Source organism: Venturia canescens, chromosome 10 (assembly GCF_019457755.1).
Source record: "Venturia canescens isolate UGA chromosome 10, ASM1945775v1, whole genome shotgun sequence".
NCBI lineage: Eukaryota > Metazoa > Arthropoda > Insecta > Hymenoptera > Ichneumonidae > Venturia > Venturia canescens.
In genome coordinates, this window is record NC_057430.1 from 18,097,157 (window position 1) to 18,114,023 (window position 16,867).

The window sequence follows — 16,867 nt, forward strand, 5'->3', positions numbered from 1 at the left end:
ACGTCAAAGCGCTGTCTCTCGAGTTGCAACAACAACGGCGCGTATACCGGCTTATTCGTACGGGAATAAAATTGGAATTGAAAGACTTTTATTCTCGAACTCTCGGGTCGAAGAGTAAGCGCGTCTTTCTTTTTATTTCTCTCATATACTCGTTGTTACCGCGGTTCAAAGGTGGCTTTGAGAGCAAGAGAAGCTGAAAAAATGCCCGCGTCTCCCGAAATAGCAGCGCGGAGCGCGGAAAAAGATGCAGGAGGAGATCGCGGTGTGGCAGCGAGTGTTGCAACTCGCCAGCAGGATTCTTGAGCGTCATATTTCATTGGACGGCGACGAATCTCCGTGGCAAATTCAGACTCGGGTACATCCGATATTTCGAAATTTCTTCGACTCCCCTCGTCGGGCGATCTCTCTCGCGTCCGTCGCGGGAGAAACGAGAAATCTTTCAATATGCGACGATCGCGAGCCAGCACTCTCGAGGGTGAGAGATGTACAAAAGCTCGAGATCGCTCGCGCGGGTATATATACGGCATACGGCGAACGACGATCGGGGTAACAAAGCCGACGTGAGCGAGTCAAAAGTGGGGCAAGGTTCCGATCCGAGCGCAACAACGCACCAAGTATAATCATCGATATTCCAATGAAGCGCGCACGGGCGCCGCAGCAGCAGGCGGATCCGGTATGCAGCCGCCCGGCGGTGAGTGAATTAAAAGACGCGCGACTGCATTTTATTAAATGTTTAATTATCTCCGGGTATTTCCATTCGCCGCTGCTGGATACTGAAAGTGCGCCTCGACGGGCGCAATGCTCGCGCGGAAAATCGTTAACTCGTCGTCTCAATACGCGGGAGCAGGAGCTCGATTAAAAAATCGTCTTGCGAGATGAGTCGAGAGCCGAAGCGAAAAGTCCAAAGAAACATCACCTCGAATCTCGCGTGCAGAAAAAAAGGTATCTCGCCGCTTCGTAGACGAGGAATCAAACGAGCCGGTGAATCAACGGAAATTTTGGGTTTTTCCCAGCATCTCAAGATACACGGCGATTGGATCCGGGAGAGAAAATTTGATGCGCGAATCCTCGAACCCGATATATCTGCGGACGTGGTCGATGACGCGTATCCGCGCGTGAATCGATCATTCCTGAATTCCGCATGGAGTTTTGAAAGGTGTTTTCCACGGGTTATTATACCGGGCTGGAGGTCGTTATCGCGGTGGCATACGTGATTCAAGCGAACGCTCTCGTAAGCGCCTCCGCCCGGTTGACTCGATATTCAACGCGCGAAAACAACAGCGGATTCGTATATCGATTCGTGCGATAAACAATGAAAAAATCCAAGTTTCTTGTCTCAGCACAGCTTCGAAATTGCCTTTGAAATAGCTTTACTCCGTTTCGTTACAAAAACTTGATGTTTCGCGATGAGCTCGATAAGCATCGAAAACAAAATTAATGTCTCTATAGATTCTTTGACATCATTTTGACGCGCGGAGAAGAAGAGCCGCGCGCGCGCGTATCAGTCGAAATGTCCGCACCAGAAAAGTGATTTCTATGGAAATTAAATCGGAATAACTCGAGGCAATCGCGCGGTGTGAGCGAAATATAGCGAAGCTGTCATTCCTATGGCGAAGGCTCGTCCGGGCCGCGGGGTCAGTAGGGCGGTGGGGCGAATTTCACGAGAATCGCTCCTGCTCGTATGTACAGATGCGCGTGATTCGGGAGATTGAAAGGCCAGCGGGCGTCTTTCGCCGCGCGCGATCGCGGGACCAATACGCGCATGATAAATACCTATGTGGCAAGCTCCGCCGGACTCGTCGACGGCGCCAATCGCCGATTTCCTATTCTCCAACTCTCACCGCGCCTGGTGCAAAAGTCCTCGATGTTACACTTATTCAAAAGTTACAGATCCGATTTAATCCGATCGCGATGAGTGTTCATTGGGAGAAGCTCGAGCTCGTTTTGGGCAGCCGTGTTTCGAGTATGTATCGACATAATAAAATCGCGGTTACGTGTTAATCCTCTTCGCAACCGCGCGGATGACTCGCGCACACATGTATTTATATCGTTTCACACGCGCGAGTCAAAAGGTCGCCCTCCGACTAAAAAAGTTTCAACCGACCGAAGCTCTTTGCTCCGCAAATATAAGTATAGATCGCTATTGGGATTTTCGGCAAATTTTTTACACACCGATGTTGTTGCGAAAACATTTTACAAATAAAAACACTTGAAAAAGAGTGAAGAAAATTTCTCCCTTCTTTTTCGTTCAAAATCTAATTCGTATTCGTGAAATCGGTCGGTATAGAAAAGTGACGAAAATCATTACGCAAACAGAGACGAAATGAGATGATAATTCGTTACATTTTTATACATTTTTTGGTAACGTAGAGGAGTTAATGGAAGGGGAATAATATATACCTTGAAAGCATCGAGCTCGCGATATGTGATAAAGTAAAAGGGGGCCGGGTCGATCTGCTCTCGCGTGCCGATGACTCAATAAAAAGTAGCACTATATATACAGCATATTTACACATATGTACGGGGATGAAATTGATGCTACCGCGTTGCCTGCATCATTTTTCATTCCTTTTGGCCTCTTCCTTGTATCCACGTGCCTTTTATATATCTGTATACGAATGTGAGCGCCTTACAGCAGCAGGAGGATCGCGAGGACGGGGCGCGCGCCGCGCGACAAACATTTGCGAAGCAGGATTAGAAGCTACTTTCGTTGCTTTTTTTTTTTTTATTCCAGGCGTATTTCCGCCGACAGGACGCAACGAAATGAAAGATGACGGACAAACCGCGCGGGTGAAATATTGAAAATTAGTGAATAATCGACGAGAGATTCTTCCGTCACACGCATCACGAGAGTCGCGATGGAAGAATGAAGAAAAAAAAAATAAAAAAAAAAAAAAACTTTCCTCAGTTTCATAACTGACGCATAACGCAGCAGCAGTTACATCGCGCGCAGCGTCGCTTCGTTTCTTAATTACGGTATACCTGGTCAAATAATTTCCTCGTTGGGCAAACTCAGATAAACATGCACGAGTGTTATCTGCTCCGGAGATTATGGATGATCGCGATAAGGCGAGGAGCCAGCAGCAGCAGCAGTCGATGTAGAAATTTTCTTTACGCTTTTCTATAAGACGCGGAGGCCAATGATTCCAGGGAAATTTTGCGTCGCGGTAAAACACGCACAGAGAAAGATTTTATTCATTTTTTCGTATATTCCGAAAGAAAGAAAGAAAGAAAGAAAGAAGGATAAAAATAAAAATGTGCAACAACGATCGTAAATGCGCGTCTGCTCGCTCGCGCCCCTTCCATAATCATAATAATTTATTGATCCATCCGTCCACACGTATGTACATATATACACGGGTTCGCGCGAGCACGTAGATATATAAACTATAATATGACACGGCGAAGAGAAGATCGGAATTCACGGAGAAAGTGACCGCGGGATCGAGTCGCGGGCGCGCGCGAGCGCGAATAACGCGTGATCCTTCTCCCGCGAGAGAGCCTCACTTCGATTCACTTTTTACTCAAAAGTTGAACGCGGACTCGAGATAGGTATCGACGAGCAAAAACAACTGGAGAAATATATATCGCGAGTTTCGTTCGCGATTGCCCCGAAATATGTATCGTAATTTCTAGTATCGGCGCTCAAGTTTCGATTGAATAAAGTGAGTTGGGTTTGCGCGGACGCGAGGAGAGGAAAGAAAGAAAGAGAGAGAGTTAACGGCAGGTTGAGATCGATGAATCGTCGATCGATAATGCGCTCGCACCGCGATGATTGATGCGAGCGAACGATCTCTCTGTGTACAAGAACCGAAGAATCCTTGATGGACGCGTTTCGATTGAGACACGTACTCGAGTTTGAGATTCCTTCGACGTGTTCGAACGTCTTTCTCGCGGACCACCGATTTCCGCGATGTGCGTAATCACCGCGCGCGCGCATTGTTCACGCGAGCGTCTTACGTGTTAGGTCATTCCTCGTTGTCACAAAGGGAAGAAGAAAAAAAATCGGTTACAAGGATACCGATCGTTCGAAAAATCTTTGTTCGCGCGTTCGCGTCGAAATCTTGAAGGTGTTTTCCCGATCTTTCGCCTCACGGTCGATACACTTTCGATACGCCGAAAAACGGTTTCAGCACCAAAAGCAAAGCACCGCCATAAAACGAGAAAAACATCGACACCTTGAGACGAAAGGCACAGAATAGGAATGCCATTAAGGCGGATCGCTCGACGCGTGACGCGACTCCGAAGTTTATGGCCCAAAGGGCGCGCGCGCGCGCGGGAGCGCCGAGGAAAAAATGGTGTTGTCGCGAAGATAGCCTAAATACGCGATCCGGCGACACCCGCGACAGTGACATCATACCGGTACGTCATGGATTATGAATCACATGACGCTATACGTGTAATCCAGGCTACGTGGGTATACCGTCAAGGATTCACGGGTTCCTTGACGGCCCACACTCTTGCATTCCGTCATTCGTAACAATGCTTCGGTGCTCCGGAGAATAACAAAGCGTGCGCACGCCATTGCAATTGCGGAGAATTAAAAGATGAAGAATTAAAGACGTACACTGAGATTCGATTTCGTTGTCCGCCGTTTTTCCTCAGGTCAGGAGGATTGCGATCGCGGGCCGAAAATCTCGACGAAATCGGGCGCGACGAGCAGCGAGCACGGATGAGTATATTTTTGGGCTCCGCGAGATCACCGATCGCATTGTTTTCGATCTCGTCCGGCTCTGCTGTCCTTGACTCCTCACAAATTTGAACGAGCTCGCGCGGTGTCATAAATAAATACTCGGCGAGTGAACCGCACGGGGTTCTCTTCCGAAACTTCCGCAATGATGAAACGCTCTAACGATATCCCGCGCTAAATTTGCATTGGTAATAAGAAAAAATGCTGGCGGGATTCGGGAGATTCAGGGGGGAATCGGTCGAGGATGACGGATGGATTGTCAAGAGATTGCGCAGGGCCCGGGGCCGTTTTTCGAGTATCGTTATACGAAATAACCAAAATAAATGCCACATCGAGGAGAGAATTCCGGATTCAGATATTTCCGCGAGATATACGCTCGCTTTTTATTAATGGCATGCTTTTCTCGTGAAACCGCGCGGCCAAATTTAACGATCGTTTTGCATGTTCGCGCGGCGCGGCTCGAGTTTTCAATATTTTTCCTCCCGCGCGAGGCGCGATCCCAACAACGGGAGTGAAAATTTTTATTTATCGTCGCTCGTTTATATGTCACGCGTAGCCGTGACATATAAACTCGCATTGCGGAGCCTCCCTCGATTTTCCATGCAAACGGTCGGTCGATCCCGGCCATCTAAAGTCGGAGGAGGAAATCCCTCTGAATCTTCGCTGGCAGGAGCGAAGATGAGTTTCACGACGATAATATCGCTACCGGGAAGAGTTACGCTGAAGAGTCGAACGGGGCAAAAAAGCGGTTCAAGGATGCGGCGGGCTGACCGTCCAATTAGGCACAATTTGTTCGAGAAAAGAAACTCCTCGGGGGATTCCGCCGTAGGTTTGCTCAAACAAACCCCCTCGGGGTGAGGGCAGGCGTGAGCAATGGGATTCTATTTCCGAGGAGTCAAGGTTCAGCGGACGTCGAGCAGGAAAAAGGCGCGCGCGCGAGTTCTTCGACTCTAATGAGGATCGGAGGATGAAGGCGCCGAATGTGATATTAACGATGCGATGATGGTTCGTGATGCGCGCGCGCGCGGATCGAGAAAAAGGAGAGAAAGACGAAAATGTACGCGGTGCTGCTGCGAGAAGGCAGAGAAGAGTATTTGGAGAGTGTTTGCTCGGGGCGAGAGAGCCGCGCGATAGGAAGAGTCCGGGACGTTCCTCGGAACGCCGCGCTTATTACAGAACTCGAGCGACTCCGTGAAGAATTCCCCCGTGGCCCGGTCGCTCCGGCGAACGAGGTGGACAAAGGGGGGTCTACGGGCGGAATAGGATGTGCGTCCGAAGGACGGTATAGGAGACGCTTTTGCGCACGGTTTTCGACGAGATGAGCATCTCGCAAGGTGGGAGAGGACCGGCAGGTCGGTGGCGGTGGCAAGAGGGGGGCAGGACCAGAAATGGTATAAGAGGAGGCAGGACATGCGGAGGCTTCGTCAGTCACACTAACTTTCTTTTAGCGTAACCACATTATTTTTTCGTTTGTTCTCGTTCACGGGCGCACACGTATCGTTGGGTGAGTATATAGTTACTTTTTTTTTTTTTTCGAGTTTTTACCGACGCCGCCTCAAATCGCTCCGAGCTCAACGGGCGCCCGAAACGAAAAGCGGCTAATTCCTCTCGCCGATCGACGATCGTCGCCGCGGAAGCCAAATTTTCCCTTGAGTACGATTCCGAAAAGGCGCGGTTGCATGGTGCTACGTTGTGCGCGATCCCCAGCATCGTCGTAGGGATTAAATAGTGCTCCAAAACATTCGCGCGCATTATGGATCAAACAAAAGGGAATTCAATCTCGAAGACACGCGGGTGCGTTTTCGTTTTTTTTTTGTTTTACGACCACGCGGCCGCTCCGAGTGAGGATAAAAACTATTAAAAATGGCATTTCCGTTGTTATATAGTGTCCCCGCTGTTTGTCTTGCTGCAAGGGGAAACCGAGCGTTCAAGTTCAAGGCTTCTCGCGATTTTATCTTCGTATATAGACAAGCGGACAAACCGCATTCTCGCAATTACCACGATCGATAAATCAACGGTGCATGACTCGTTACATCATTTATGAAAAAATAAATAAATAAATAAATAAATAAAAGAGTCGCACACTCGCAACGAAAAAAACGAATACGATGCACGATAGGTTGCGCACCGCGATATTCTAACGATCGGAAGGATCTTCTTGCGCGCATGCTACATGCGTAACCGCGCGTACCTACCAGCATTTCCCGGAGATGAAATATTACGATGTTTAAAATCTTCATACCCGAATAATAACACGTGCCTCGCGTCCGCGTCTTGATCCGCCGCGTTGTAAATGTCAACGGTTCCCGGGATCACCCGGCGCGGACGTGTTTGATGACTCATTTCTTTTTTTTAAATTACTTCGCTAATTGGACAAGTCCCATAAAACGAACCGACATAAGAATTTTTATGAGAGGACCAGCAGCTCGAAATACCATTTTCGCAATCGTATCGATTTTTTTGGGATGAGCACATCCGGCAACGAGCGCGCGCGCGCGCGCGGTGGAAAGCGAGGCGAGGCTTTCGAAAGCGCTATTCCGTCTTGACTTTTTATTTATTTTCAGATCGCGAATGCCTGATCGAATGATTATTTTGTTTCTCAGGTATTCTCAAGATGAGTAGAATATCGTTGGCGTTGCCGCTGCTGTGCGCGGTCGCGTTGGGGGCGACAAGCGCGATCCCTTACTCCAAAATCTCGGACGGCGCGCAATTCGGGGATGATTTTGTATCGCAAAAGTCATCCGCGAGTGCGCCAAGCGGGAGTTACGGACACGCTTACAGCCAAAGCGCCGACACTCGCAGCGCGAGCTCGAGCTACTCGTCAGCGTCCGTCAGCGGAGCGGTCCCTGCTTATACTTATGGAGGGCAGGATGCGTCCGCGGCGGGTCAATTCCAGGCTCAGGTCAGCTCGAACGGCGATAAAGGAGCGTTGCCCTTCTGGTGGATGGGATCGGATAGTCCTTTCTTACAGGCAGGCAAACAGTCCTCGGGTGGTTGCACGTCGAACGGTTGTTTGGCCTCGACGACTTATCAATCGAGCGGGTTGAGCGCGAGCGAGCACCAGGAGGCCAAAATGAAATCGAATCCTTTCTTGCAAGGCCTCGGAGCTGGCCAACAGAACACCGCGAGTTCCGGAGCATCGGCCAATTCGTTGCAGCAAGAATCGGGCTACGGTGCATCGAAAAAGCCGTTCTTGAACGGAGCTTCCTCGCACAATCGCGTCTCGGGAGCCGCCTCGTATCAGGACTCGAGCTTCTCCGCCGGTTACGCTCAACAATCCCAACAGGCTTCCGGTAGCGCTGGAAATCCTTTCCTCCAGCAACAAGTGCCCCAAGTTAGCCAGACCGGTGAATCACAGTTTCCAGGATACCCGGAATCAGAGGTTCCCGTTCCCCAGCTGCCGGAGCAAAACAGCTTCAAGCTTACCTGCACCGGACAAAATCAAATTTGCGTACCGTTCCATCTCTGCTCGTACGAAGGTTACGTCACTGGCAAGGGGCTCACCCAAGTACGATCAGGGGTAAGTTTTTCATATTTTTTTCTTCCACCAGCGACCTTTCGCTCAAACTCATTTTGTGCTCGTATATTTACAACAATACACGAGGCTCGTGCATTTCGCGTGACGAATTAAAATCATTGGCCGACGAATGGATGTTTCGGAAAGTAGGTAAACGGATGATTCAAACTCATGCGCGATGTTCTAAAACAAACAAAGTGTTGCATTCATCGTCGTGTTTCACGCAGTGTCGGACCACTCGTTTCGCATGTAAATTTCGATTGACTCAAGAAAATTCTCTCCTCTCTTCTCGTCGCGCATCACCGCGCGATATCTCACGAGGCATAAATTATATGCATCACCGAACGAGGCGCGCGTTAGTATTTATGCGTCGATCGCGTGTCTAAAAATGGATGGGGAATCCGCGTTGCGTAAAAAAAATTGCCTTCATTTTTTGCTACTCGTTATTATTAATCGGCAAAGAATCAAGCAGAAAAATTACATAACGCGTGCAGCGAGGTTTTAAAATCAATCCTCCTTTTTGGGGTTTTCCTTAACGAAAGAAAATGGCGTTTGCGTTAATAATAAATAATTAGGGGGATCGCGGTCGAGGGAGTGAGGAATTTCTCGTAAATCGTAGCCCGATGGACGGGCGGGACTCGCGATCGCGTAACCGCGGTGCGTCATTGTGCCAAAAAAAAGGTTGAAAAAGGTTGAAAGAGATAGGCCGAAATGAGTTTGAGAGGGCCGCGGCGGTCAAAGTCGTTTACGGTGCCAAGTGTTTTTCTCCGATCGCGAGAGAGACGCGGGGCTCGCTTTATTAGCGTTGCGATGAAAGTGCGCGAGCGGAAAGAAAAAAAGCGAGCGCGCAGGGAGGAAAAGATCGAATATACGAGAGTTATCTCCGTTTCCCGTGAATTACGAACGGGAATAATGATGATAACAACAATAATGACAAACGAGAAGGATCGATAGCAATAAAAATGCGAGACGAAAAATAAAAGCGGAAAAACACGTCGGAGTCGTTTCCTAATTTGGAAAGTCGGGTCGTAACCGCGCTGAAAGTGAACGGTCTTGTGTTCCTCTCGAAACGGTCCGGCTAAACCATCTCCCCGGATCCCTCCTGTGGCCTCTTGTCCATCCGTTTGGACCATCGTCCCGCGGTGATACCAATTAAATATTTAACGATTACGCGCGGGCTGTCGTGAGCTCTCGCTTCGAGAGAAAGAACGAGAAAGAGGCGCGCACTAACTTCATGCCCGGCAAGCCTATTTTGCATACATTAACATATACGATTCGCTGCTCGTTATATCTTCAACGCGTATGCGGAGTTGTTCCGAAGGAAGAAAAGAAAGAAGAAATAAAAGGCTAGGCGGAAGCGCGAGAGGAAAACGCGGACGGACGCGGAGAAACAGCACGTGAAAAGCAACAAATATAAAAGTAATAACGACTTATCATTTATCAATTAAATTCGAATGGGTTACACCTTTTTCTCTACCATCTCATAAATGTATATACACGCGTATAAATTTACTCACGCGTGTGGCAACGTCGCTCTCTCTCTCTCTCTCTCTCTCTTTTTCGTCCATCCTCTCAATCATTGCGCGCCACAAAATAATAAAGCACTCGCACGCGGGAGAAGATTACGACCTTGTGGACGGTCCCGCGGGGCATTGTAACACCCGGTAAAACCTGCCGGGTTATAATGGAAGCGGCGGAGGGAACTCGTTGCCCCCTGGGTATATTGCTCTCCGTTCGAGCAGCCCCGGACCGATAAAAAGACATTTTTAACGGGCTCGCGCGCGCAAACATAGAGGAATATCATATATAATGTATATGTTCGCGCGTACCGAGGCCGTGCGTCTGTTTGCACGTCGCTCGAAAAAAAAATCGCCGCTGGCTCATCTCGGGCGAAAGTACACATACACGTGCATGCGTGTGTATAAACGGCGGCGGGGGAGCAAAAAATGAGAAATTTTTAAATCCTGACACAATCGCTTATTGAAACATGAAATGCGTAACTCTGACGAGGCCCATTAACGTAAATTGATGTCACGGATGCTGCGCGCGTATATACAATAATATATTATATAACGCGCGTTAATTAATCCATTCCGAAATGATATTTGTGCGCTCGATTGTTTACTCGTGTGACCCTCGTATCCTTCGCGATGCCTATTTATTTATTTATGGATTTTGGACTCTTTTGTTGGAAGTAGCGGCGGCGGCGGCGGCGGCGGGGCCTCGAAAAATTACGAACGAGCGGTGCGGCGGGTCATAGGTGATCTGCTCCCCGCGCGTATAGCAGCCTCTTAATTTCTTTATATTTATGCAAAGTGTGATAGATCGGCGAAAGCGCGCGCAAGAACGTTATGTCATCGCGAAATTTCGTTACGTTTGCTTTGCTTGTACTCGGGAGAGCCCGCGAGTCGATAATTCCGCCTTCTTCGGCCACAATAAAATTCACTCATCCCGCGCGCAGATAAACGCACGCTCCATTCAACTCTTTTTGTGGCTCGCGATGCGTGTAATTTTCTTTCCGATGAAAAGGGAGTAAAAATGCCCGGAATATAGAAAAAAGTGTGATACCGCCAGTTATAAAATATACTCGTGACGTTAACGTTCGTATTTTGGCTCGTAAAATAAATATTCGAGACGTCGTTTAAGAACATCATCACGCGGATTTAGAAATGAGAGAAATTTCACGCTTTTCGCTTAACGCGCGCACGCGGGATACCGCCTCCGAGTTAGAATAACTTTGGAACGAAGAACGCCGAGTTGACGCAATCTCTTATTTTCGTCGGTCCGGTGAAAAATTAACGATTGCGCGATTGACGAGTTGAGAAAATGGCCAAAATGAAGAGACGAAGAGACTCGGGGTTACCGGTGACGAATCGAGGTTACCGACTCGGTAAATCACGGCGGAGGATTTCAAAACGAATTAATTGCGATCCCGATGTCGTCGTGATATAATTGAGGAGCGGTCCAATTAAATTGATTTAAAAATTTTGGGGGCTTTTGAGGAATGCGTTTTCGGGATTGAGAAATTAGACGAGGCAATTTTTATTTCATCCATCCTTGGCGAGCGTCTCCGAGGCGGAATGCAAAATGAAATTACTTTTGAAATTCATCCGATCCGTTGCTCCCCCCTTCCGAGTCTCAACATTTCTTTCGAAAATTTCCAGCCTCAAGAGTGCGATACTAACCGAGAGACTTGCTGCACGATCAAACCAGCGGACCAAGCGAGCGCCGGTTCATCCGGCGGCGGAATCTTTGGTCCCGGAAACGGAAACGGTAATCAGCCTGATTTGTCAACAGGCGAGATCAGTCACGCCGGTGGAGCCGAATCAAACGGTTATTTGCCACCGATAGGCGGCTCGTCCTCCGATCGCGTGACCTCGATCACGAATCTCCCCAAGGAACCGGAACAGGAAGGTAATAAAGTTGATTTTCGTCGATTTTTTAATCAGAAAGATCGAGAACTGATCGAATATATTTATCGAACAAAAACAGGTGCATCGAATATCCCTACTAACATTATCCCGTTTGTGGACTCGCCTCCGCCGCAAGTCGGTTGCGCAGCGGCATTGCGTTGCATCGAAGAACTATTCTGTACGTTGGAAGGTGTGATTTCGACGGAACGGCAAACGTTTTCGAGCGAGCAACTCATCAGACGCGTGCCTCTGAGCGTAAATATTCCTTCGAATCCCTTGTAATTTGTCATTTTCTCCTTGACGCGATGAATTTGTAATTTTAACGAGTTTTAATGTTCGCAGAGCTGTAAAAACCCCGACAACGGGATAATCGGCAAGTGTTGTCGCGATCCGAACTACGTTGATCCGTGGCCAGCGGGTAACTTGCCTGCCAATTATTCCGGAGGTTTCGACGAGCAAGGATTCCCAACTATTTTGAATCTGTCGAAGACCCGACCGACGAAAAAACGACCGAATAACGGTGGAGCTGGCAATGGACCGAGACCGGTAATCTCGACGAGTTATACGTCGCCCGTTGGAGTTAAAATATCCTCGAAGCCATCGCCCATCGGAGTCAAAACGTCTCCGAAACCATCGCCAACCGTATTTGTACAAAATAATTATCCCCAACCGACCCCGATCGCTCAAGCTCCCTACGAAGGACCGGTCAAGTCCGCGAGGCCTTTCGTCCCCCATCAAGTGTCAAAGCCTTTTGCGCCGCAGCAGCCAGTCCCGCAGCCTTTCGTGCCCCAGCAGCCAGCCCCGCAGCCTTTCGTGCCCCAGCAGCCAGCTCCGCAACCTTTCGTGCCCCAGCAGCCAGCTCCGCAACCTTTCGTGCCCCAGCAGCCAGCTCCGCAACCTTTCGTGCCCCAGCAGTCAGTTCCGCAACCTTTCGTGCCCCAGCAGCCAGCTCCGCAACCTTATGTGAAAAATAATTTCATTCCCTCATCGACCAATCAAAATCCCTCGATTATCCCTACTTATGCTCCCGGAAGTCAATGCGGAAGGAGAAATGTCGTAAGTTTTTCTTATTCGATTGTATTATCATAATTGAAAAATCTATCGTACGAATACGGATGATTCTAACATTCGTTATTCAACAAAAAAGGTTCCACGTCCCAACGGTTTGACCGACGTCGACGTCGCTTTCGGCGAGATCCCATGGCAAGCGATGGTTCTCTCGAACACCGATAGGAAACTCCTCTGTTCCGGAGCCATCGTCGCACCCAACGCTGTTATCACCGCAGCAAGTTGCGTTCAAGGGTAAGTGTACGCGAAAGTTATTTTCATTTGTACAAACGGGACACGAGGAGTCGAGAAAACGAAAAAAAAAAAAAAGAAAAAAAAATTGATCGCGTTTCATAAAATGTTCTAGACTGAACCCTGCAACAGTGTCGGTCAAAGTGGGCGAATGGAAATTGGGTTACGAGCTCAAGCACGAGGAACCCTTGCCATTTGAGATACTAAACGTCGTCTCGATCGCTCCTTACCAGGCTCCTTTCCAATCCGCAAATTCAGGCAACGAAATCGCCATGCTGTTTCTCGAACGCGACATGAAATTGGACCAACACGTGGATGTGCTGTGCTTGCCCGAGGGTCAGCCACGGCCACCACAACCGGGAAGAAAGTGCATCGCTACCGGATGGGGAAAAGTTATTCTTGAAGGTAATGAGGAAACGACAATTCCTTTAAAAAGATGATCCGAAATCGATGCATATTGGATTAACGCTTTCATTGGTTTTCCGCAGTTCACGCCGCTGGTGCCTTGATGCACAGCATCGACGTTGACGTATTGGGCCAAGAACAGTGTCTCGAGAGAATTTCAGCCGCGGAGAATCAAATTCCCTTAGACGACAGCCTGTTCTGTGCTAAAGCTCACCGGAAGAACAACAACATGTGCCAAGTGGACTTTGGCGGTCCTTTGGCTTGCGACAGAGGCGATGGCTTCTTCGAACTTGCTGGAATTTACAACCAGGATACCGGATGCCTGCCTTTGAATCAGGTAAATTAAAAGCGCTGAAACGAAGGGGTTCGATTAATGAGAAAATTATTCAGGGCCAATTGAATGAAAAATAAAAATGATTTTCTTCTCCGCAGGTCGCGACTTTCTCGAAAATTCCGTCTCGATGGATTGAGAACACGATGGCAAATCCACCCAAGTATCCAAACAACGAGTATTTGTCGCCGGTCAGCAGTGGACAGAACCCATTCGTGCACAGCCACGGTCCGAAAGTGCCTTGCGAATGCGAAGATCACGAACTCTTGCCAGCGGGTTCCAGTCAATACTTGCCGCCAGTTTAAGCCGGTAAAATATCACAATTGCGCGTAAAAAACCAACAAAACCTACGAATTAAAGAAGAAAAGAAAAGAAAAGAAAAGAAAAAAAAAACACGAACAAGCCTACTTCTTATTTTTTGTATATCTTTTTTGACGAGACCGAGGGCTAGAAAACAAATAACCGACCTGATCGCACATGCAAATCCGTTGGTCAGAGTATCGCGAAAAAAAAACTAGTATGTAAATGTGCAACAAACTCAAATGATTCGGGAACATAGTTTCCGCGACGAATCGCCAACTTTTCCTTATTTAAGAAAATCTTATCTCCTCCCTATCTCTTTCTATATATAGATATATTATATTATATGCGTACATAAAATATTCGTTATGAAAACAAATCGGAACTTTTGTCACACGAGAAACTCCACGCCATTTATTAATCCGAAAACATATCGTTTTTCCTTTGTACACGAAAGCCAAAAACAGATCAATCTTCGGATACGAAAAAGAAAAATGAGCGAACCGATATACGGTTTTGTGTGTAAATTCAATTTATATTGTCATTACCGTATAAATATAATGAACATAACTGTGATAAGAATTAATTGTTCCGAATAATGAGCGTTTTCGAAATACACGAGTTTCTTTTCTCACTTCCGTCAACAAGCGAAAATGAATGCTTTCCACATCAAATCCCAGCCGGAACTTGATTCGATAGAAATTTTGACAAATTTTGCTTTGGAATGCTGGAATATTCGTTTTCAAAATTTATTAAAAAAAAAAAAAAAAAAAAAAAAAAAACAACCAAATTGTTCGAACAGAATAAAATACTCATTTTCACTGCAAGAGTTTCAAAGAAGACCCTGACGTTTGAGATCTTCGTAAGTTTTTCGATTGACGACGTTGCCAAGGGAGTCCTCGAATTCCTCCTCCTGTTCGGGCTGCCATCGCTCGGCTTGTTTTTGAGACTTCAATTTTTCCCAAAGAGCAAGAGCGTCTTCGATTTGTGTGACGTTGGCGAAATGCGCGGTGTTTGGAATGCCGAGACAACGCATGCCATGGGCGTGTCGCCATTCGGCAAAATGTCGTTGGAAAGCTTTGGGTCCTTTGTACGTGAAATTACCACAAATTTCACAGTTATAACTGATGTTCAAACCGTGAAGTTTATACAACCAGTAGGGAATCGGCTTGCCGTCCCAACCCAGAGGCAAATTTTTGGGATTATAAGGAACTTCGTTGTCGTCCTCTTCCTCCGATTCGCTCGCACTTGCCTCGGCATCCGAGTCCCCGCGTTCACCCTCGGTTCTGGCTTGCTTTCGTTGCACATTTTCCTTCGTGGCGACTCTTTGACTAGAAACTAACTCTGCCAGCTTGTAAACCTGAGCTTCGAGCTTGGCAATATCTTTTTGCTTAGCGATATCCTTGCTCCTCGTGTGACCTCTTTTTTTACTCTTCGCCAGCAAATTTGGATCGAGAGAAGCTTCCCCTTTGGTACTGAATAATCGTTGTGCTCTTTCTTCCAAAGTTCCTCCGCATTTGAGGCCGAGGGCCATCAACGCGGACTTCAATCTGTCCAAACCGAGGGAAGCCAATTCTTCCCACGAAGAGAAAGCGCTTAGCTCCAAATGAGCGCCGACATGGGTCATAGCACTTCCGGTTTCTTTGGGCCAGCCAGGAAAAGTATTGCCTTCCCACTGAACTTCGAATTGCCTGTGAGCTTCTTCCACTTCCAGACTCAGATCGTGCAAAGGTTTTACTCTTGTCAAATATTCTGTCAAATAGGTTAGCAGCGCCTCTACGTAACGTCTGTATTCTGCGTTCTTTCTCTCTCTCGGTATATCGAACAAATGATCAAACGTGGACAAGTATGTTATATAATCGATTTTTTCTATACCCTTCAAGTTTATGTATTTTTCGTAACACTCGTGAAGATCCAAGTACTTTCCATAACCCTCTTCGTCCGTAAACTCAACCAAATTGGCCAATTCCTCCGTTGGATTCTCTCGCATCTTCGCCAATTCCTCAAATTCTACTGACATTGGAACACTTATCTCATTGGGATGCCGACGATAAAATTCTTTGATGGATTTGAGACGAGAGTAAAATTCAGAAAACTCGTTTGGACCGGACAGTGCTTGTACCTGAAAATTTAATACTCGTAATATAGGAAAGCAAGTATTGAGACAACAAAAATGTATGTTGAATTTCTCTTTGAAATTAAATATGAGGATGAATTCGAGCTTAAGCTTGATTGAAGCAACGATTTAGAGGTTAGAATCCGTTCACGACGATAATTAAGGTTGAAATCAATTACAAAATTGATCTAAGGTTGAATCGAACAAAACCTGAACAAATTTAATAAATTATAACGCACCTCTTCCTTCCTCTGTCCATCTTTATCTTCGTATAAATCTTGCAAATGTGCTGTGCTGTCCATAAACTGATCGAGCAACATTTTGAGCCGATGTTCGGAGTTTATATTTTCTCGATGACCAGGTTTTTTATGCAGCATTTCTTTGACCATTGCATCAACGAGACGTTCTCTCTCCTCGTGATAACGTCGTTGTTGCTCCAGAATCGTTTCCATTGTCTCCACAAAGCACAATAACGAATTATAAACAAATTCCGCGTCCTTTCACGATACTTGACGATACTGAACCCGTGTAAATGTGGAGTCAACTCAGTCAACCATTAACTAGGCAAAGCACGAGGCAAAGAGACGACAAGAGGATAGAGATATGAAGAAGAGTGGAAAAATCACTAGGACTCAACAACCAACCTGCTAACACCAAGGTTTAGTTTCAAATGTTAAGCACAGATGTCGCCACGATCGTTTTCGTCAATAGAGGTTCTCAACTTTATCGACAATCGGTACAGGACTCATATATGTTTTTACGAGGCACATTTATATATACGAGTTGACCGTGGAGT

General features: G+C 47.2%; 2 protein-coding genes across 2 annotated transcripts; one reads left to right on the forward strand and one right to left on the reverse strand.

Moving 5' to 3' along the window:
- The first annotated feature begins 6,116 nt into the window (after positions 1 to 6,116).
- Positions 6,117 to 14,589, forward strand: LOC122417170 (actin cytoskeleton-regulatory complex protein PAN1-like). The gene is made up of 9 exons (XM_043430475.1): positions 6,117 to 6,194; positions 7,294 to 8,210; positions 11,372 to 11,621; positions 11,700 to 11,875; positions 11,963 to 12,676; positions 12,768 to 12,922; positions 13,035 to 13,324; positions 13,408 to 13,661; positions 13,757 to 14,589. The coding sequence occupies exons 2-9, from the start codon at positions 7,305 to 7,307 to the stop codon at positions 13,958 to 13,960; spliced, it is 2,949 nt and encodes a 982-aa protein (XP_043286410.1). The 5' UTR covers positions 6,117 to 6,194; positions 7,294 to 7,304; the 3' UTR covers positions 13,961 to 14,589.
- Positions 14,470 to 16,649, reverse strand: noi (splicing factor 3a subunit 3 noi). The gene is made up of 2 exons (XM_043430477.1): positions 16,311 to 16,649; positions 14,470 to 16,077 (listed from the first exon to the last, which is right to left on the reverse strand). The coding sequence occupies exons 1-2, from the start codon at positions 16,521 to 16,523 to the stop codon at positions 14,788 to 14,790; spliced, it is 1,503 nt and encodes a 500-aa protein (XP_043286412.1). The 5' UTR covers positions 16,524 to 16,649; the 3' UTR covers positions 14,470 to 14,787.
- Positions 16,650 to 16,867: the final 218 nt, after the last annotated feature.

Bases quoted from the DNA above. Each gene is read 5' to 3' on its own strand.
- noi (XM_043430477.1), bottom strand. From the start codon at position 16,523: ATGGAAACGATTCTGGAGCAACAACGACGTTATCACGAGGAGAGAGAA. The intron at 16,078-16,310 runs GTGCGTTATAAT...TTAAATTTTCAG, and splicing joins ATGGACAGAGGAAGGAAGAG to GTACAAGCACTGTCCGGTCC.
- LOC122417170 (XM_043430475.1), top strand. From the start codon at position 7,305: ATGAGTAGAATATCGTTGGCGTTGCCGCTGCTGTGCGCGGTCGCGTTG. The intron at 12,923-13,034 runs GTAAGTGTACGC...AAAATGTTCTAG, and splicing joins GCAGCAAGTTGCGTTCAAGG to ACTGAACCCTGCAACAGTGT. The intron at 13,662-13,756 runs GTAAATTAAAAG...TCTTCTCCGCAG, and splicing joins GATGCCTGCCTTTGAATCAG to GTCGCGACTTTCTCGAAAAT.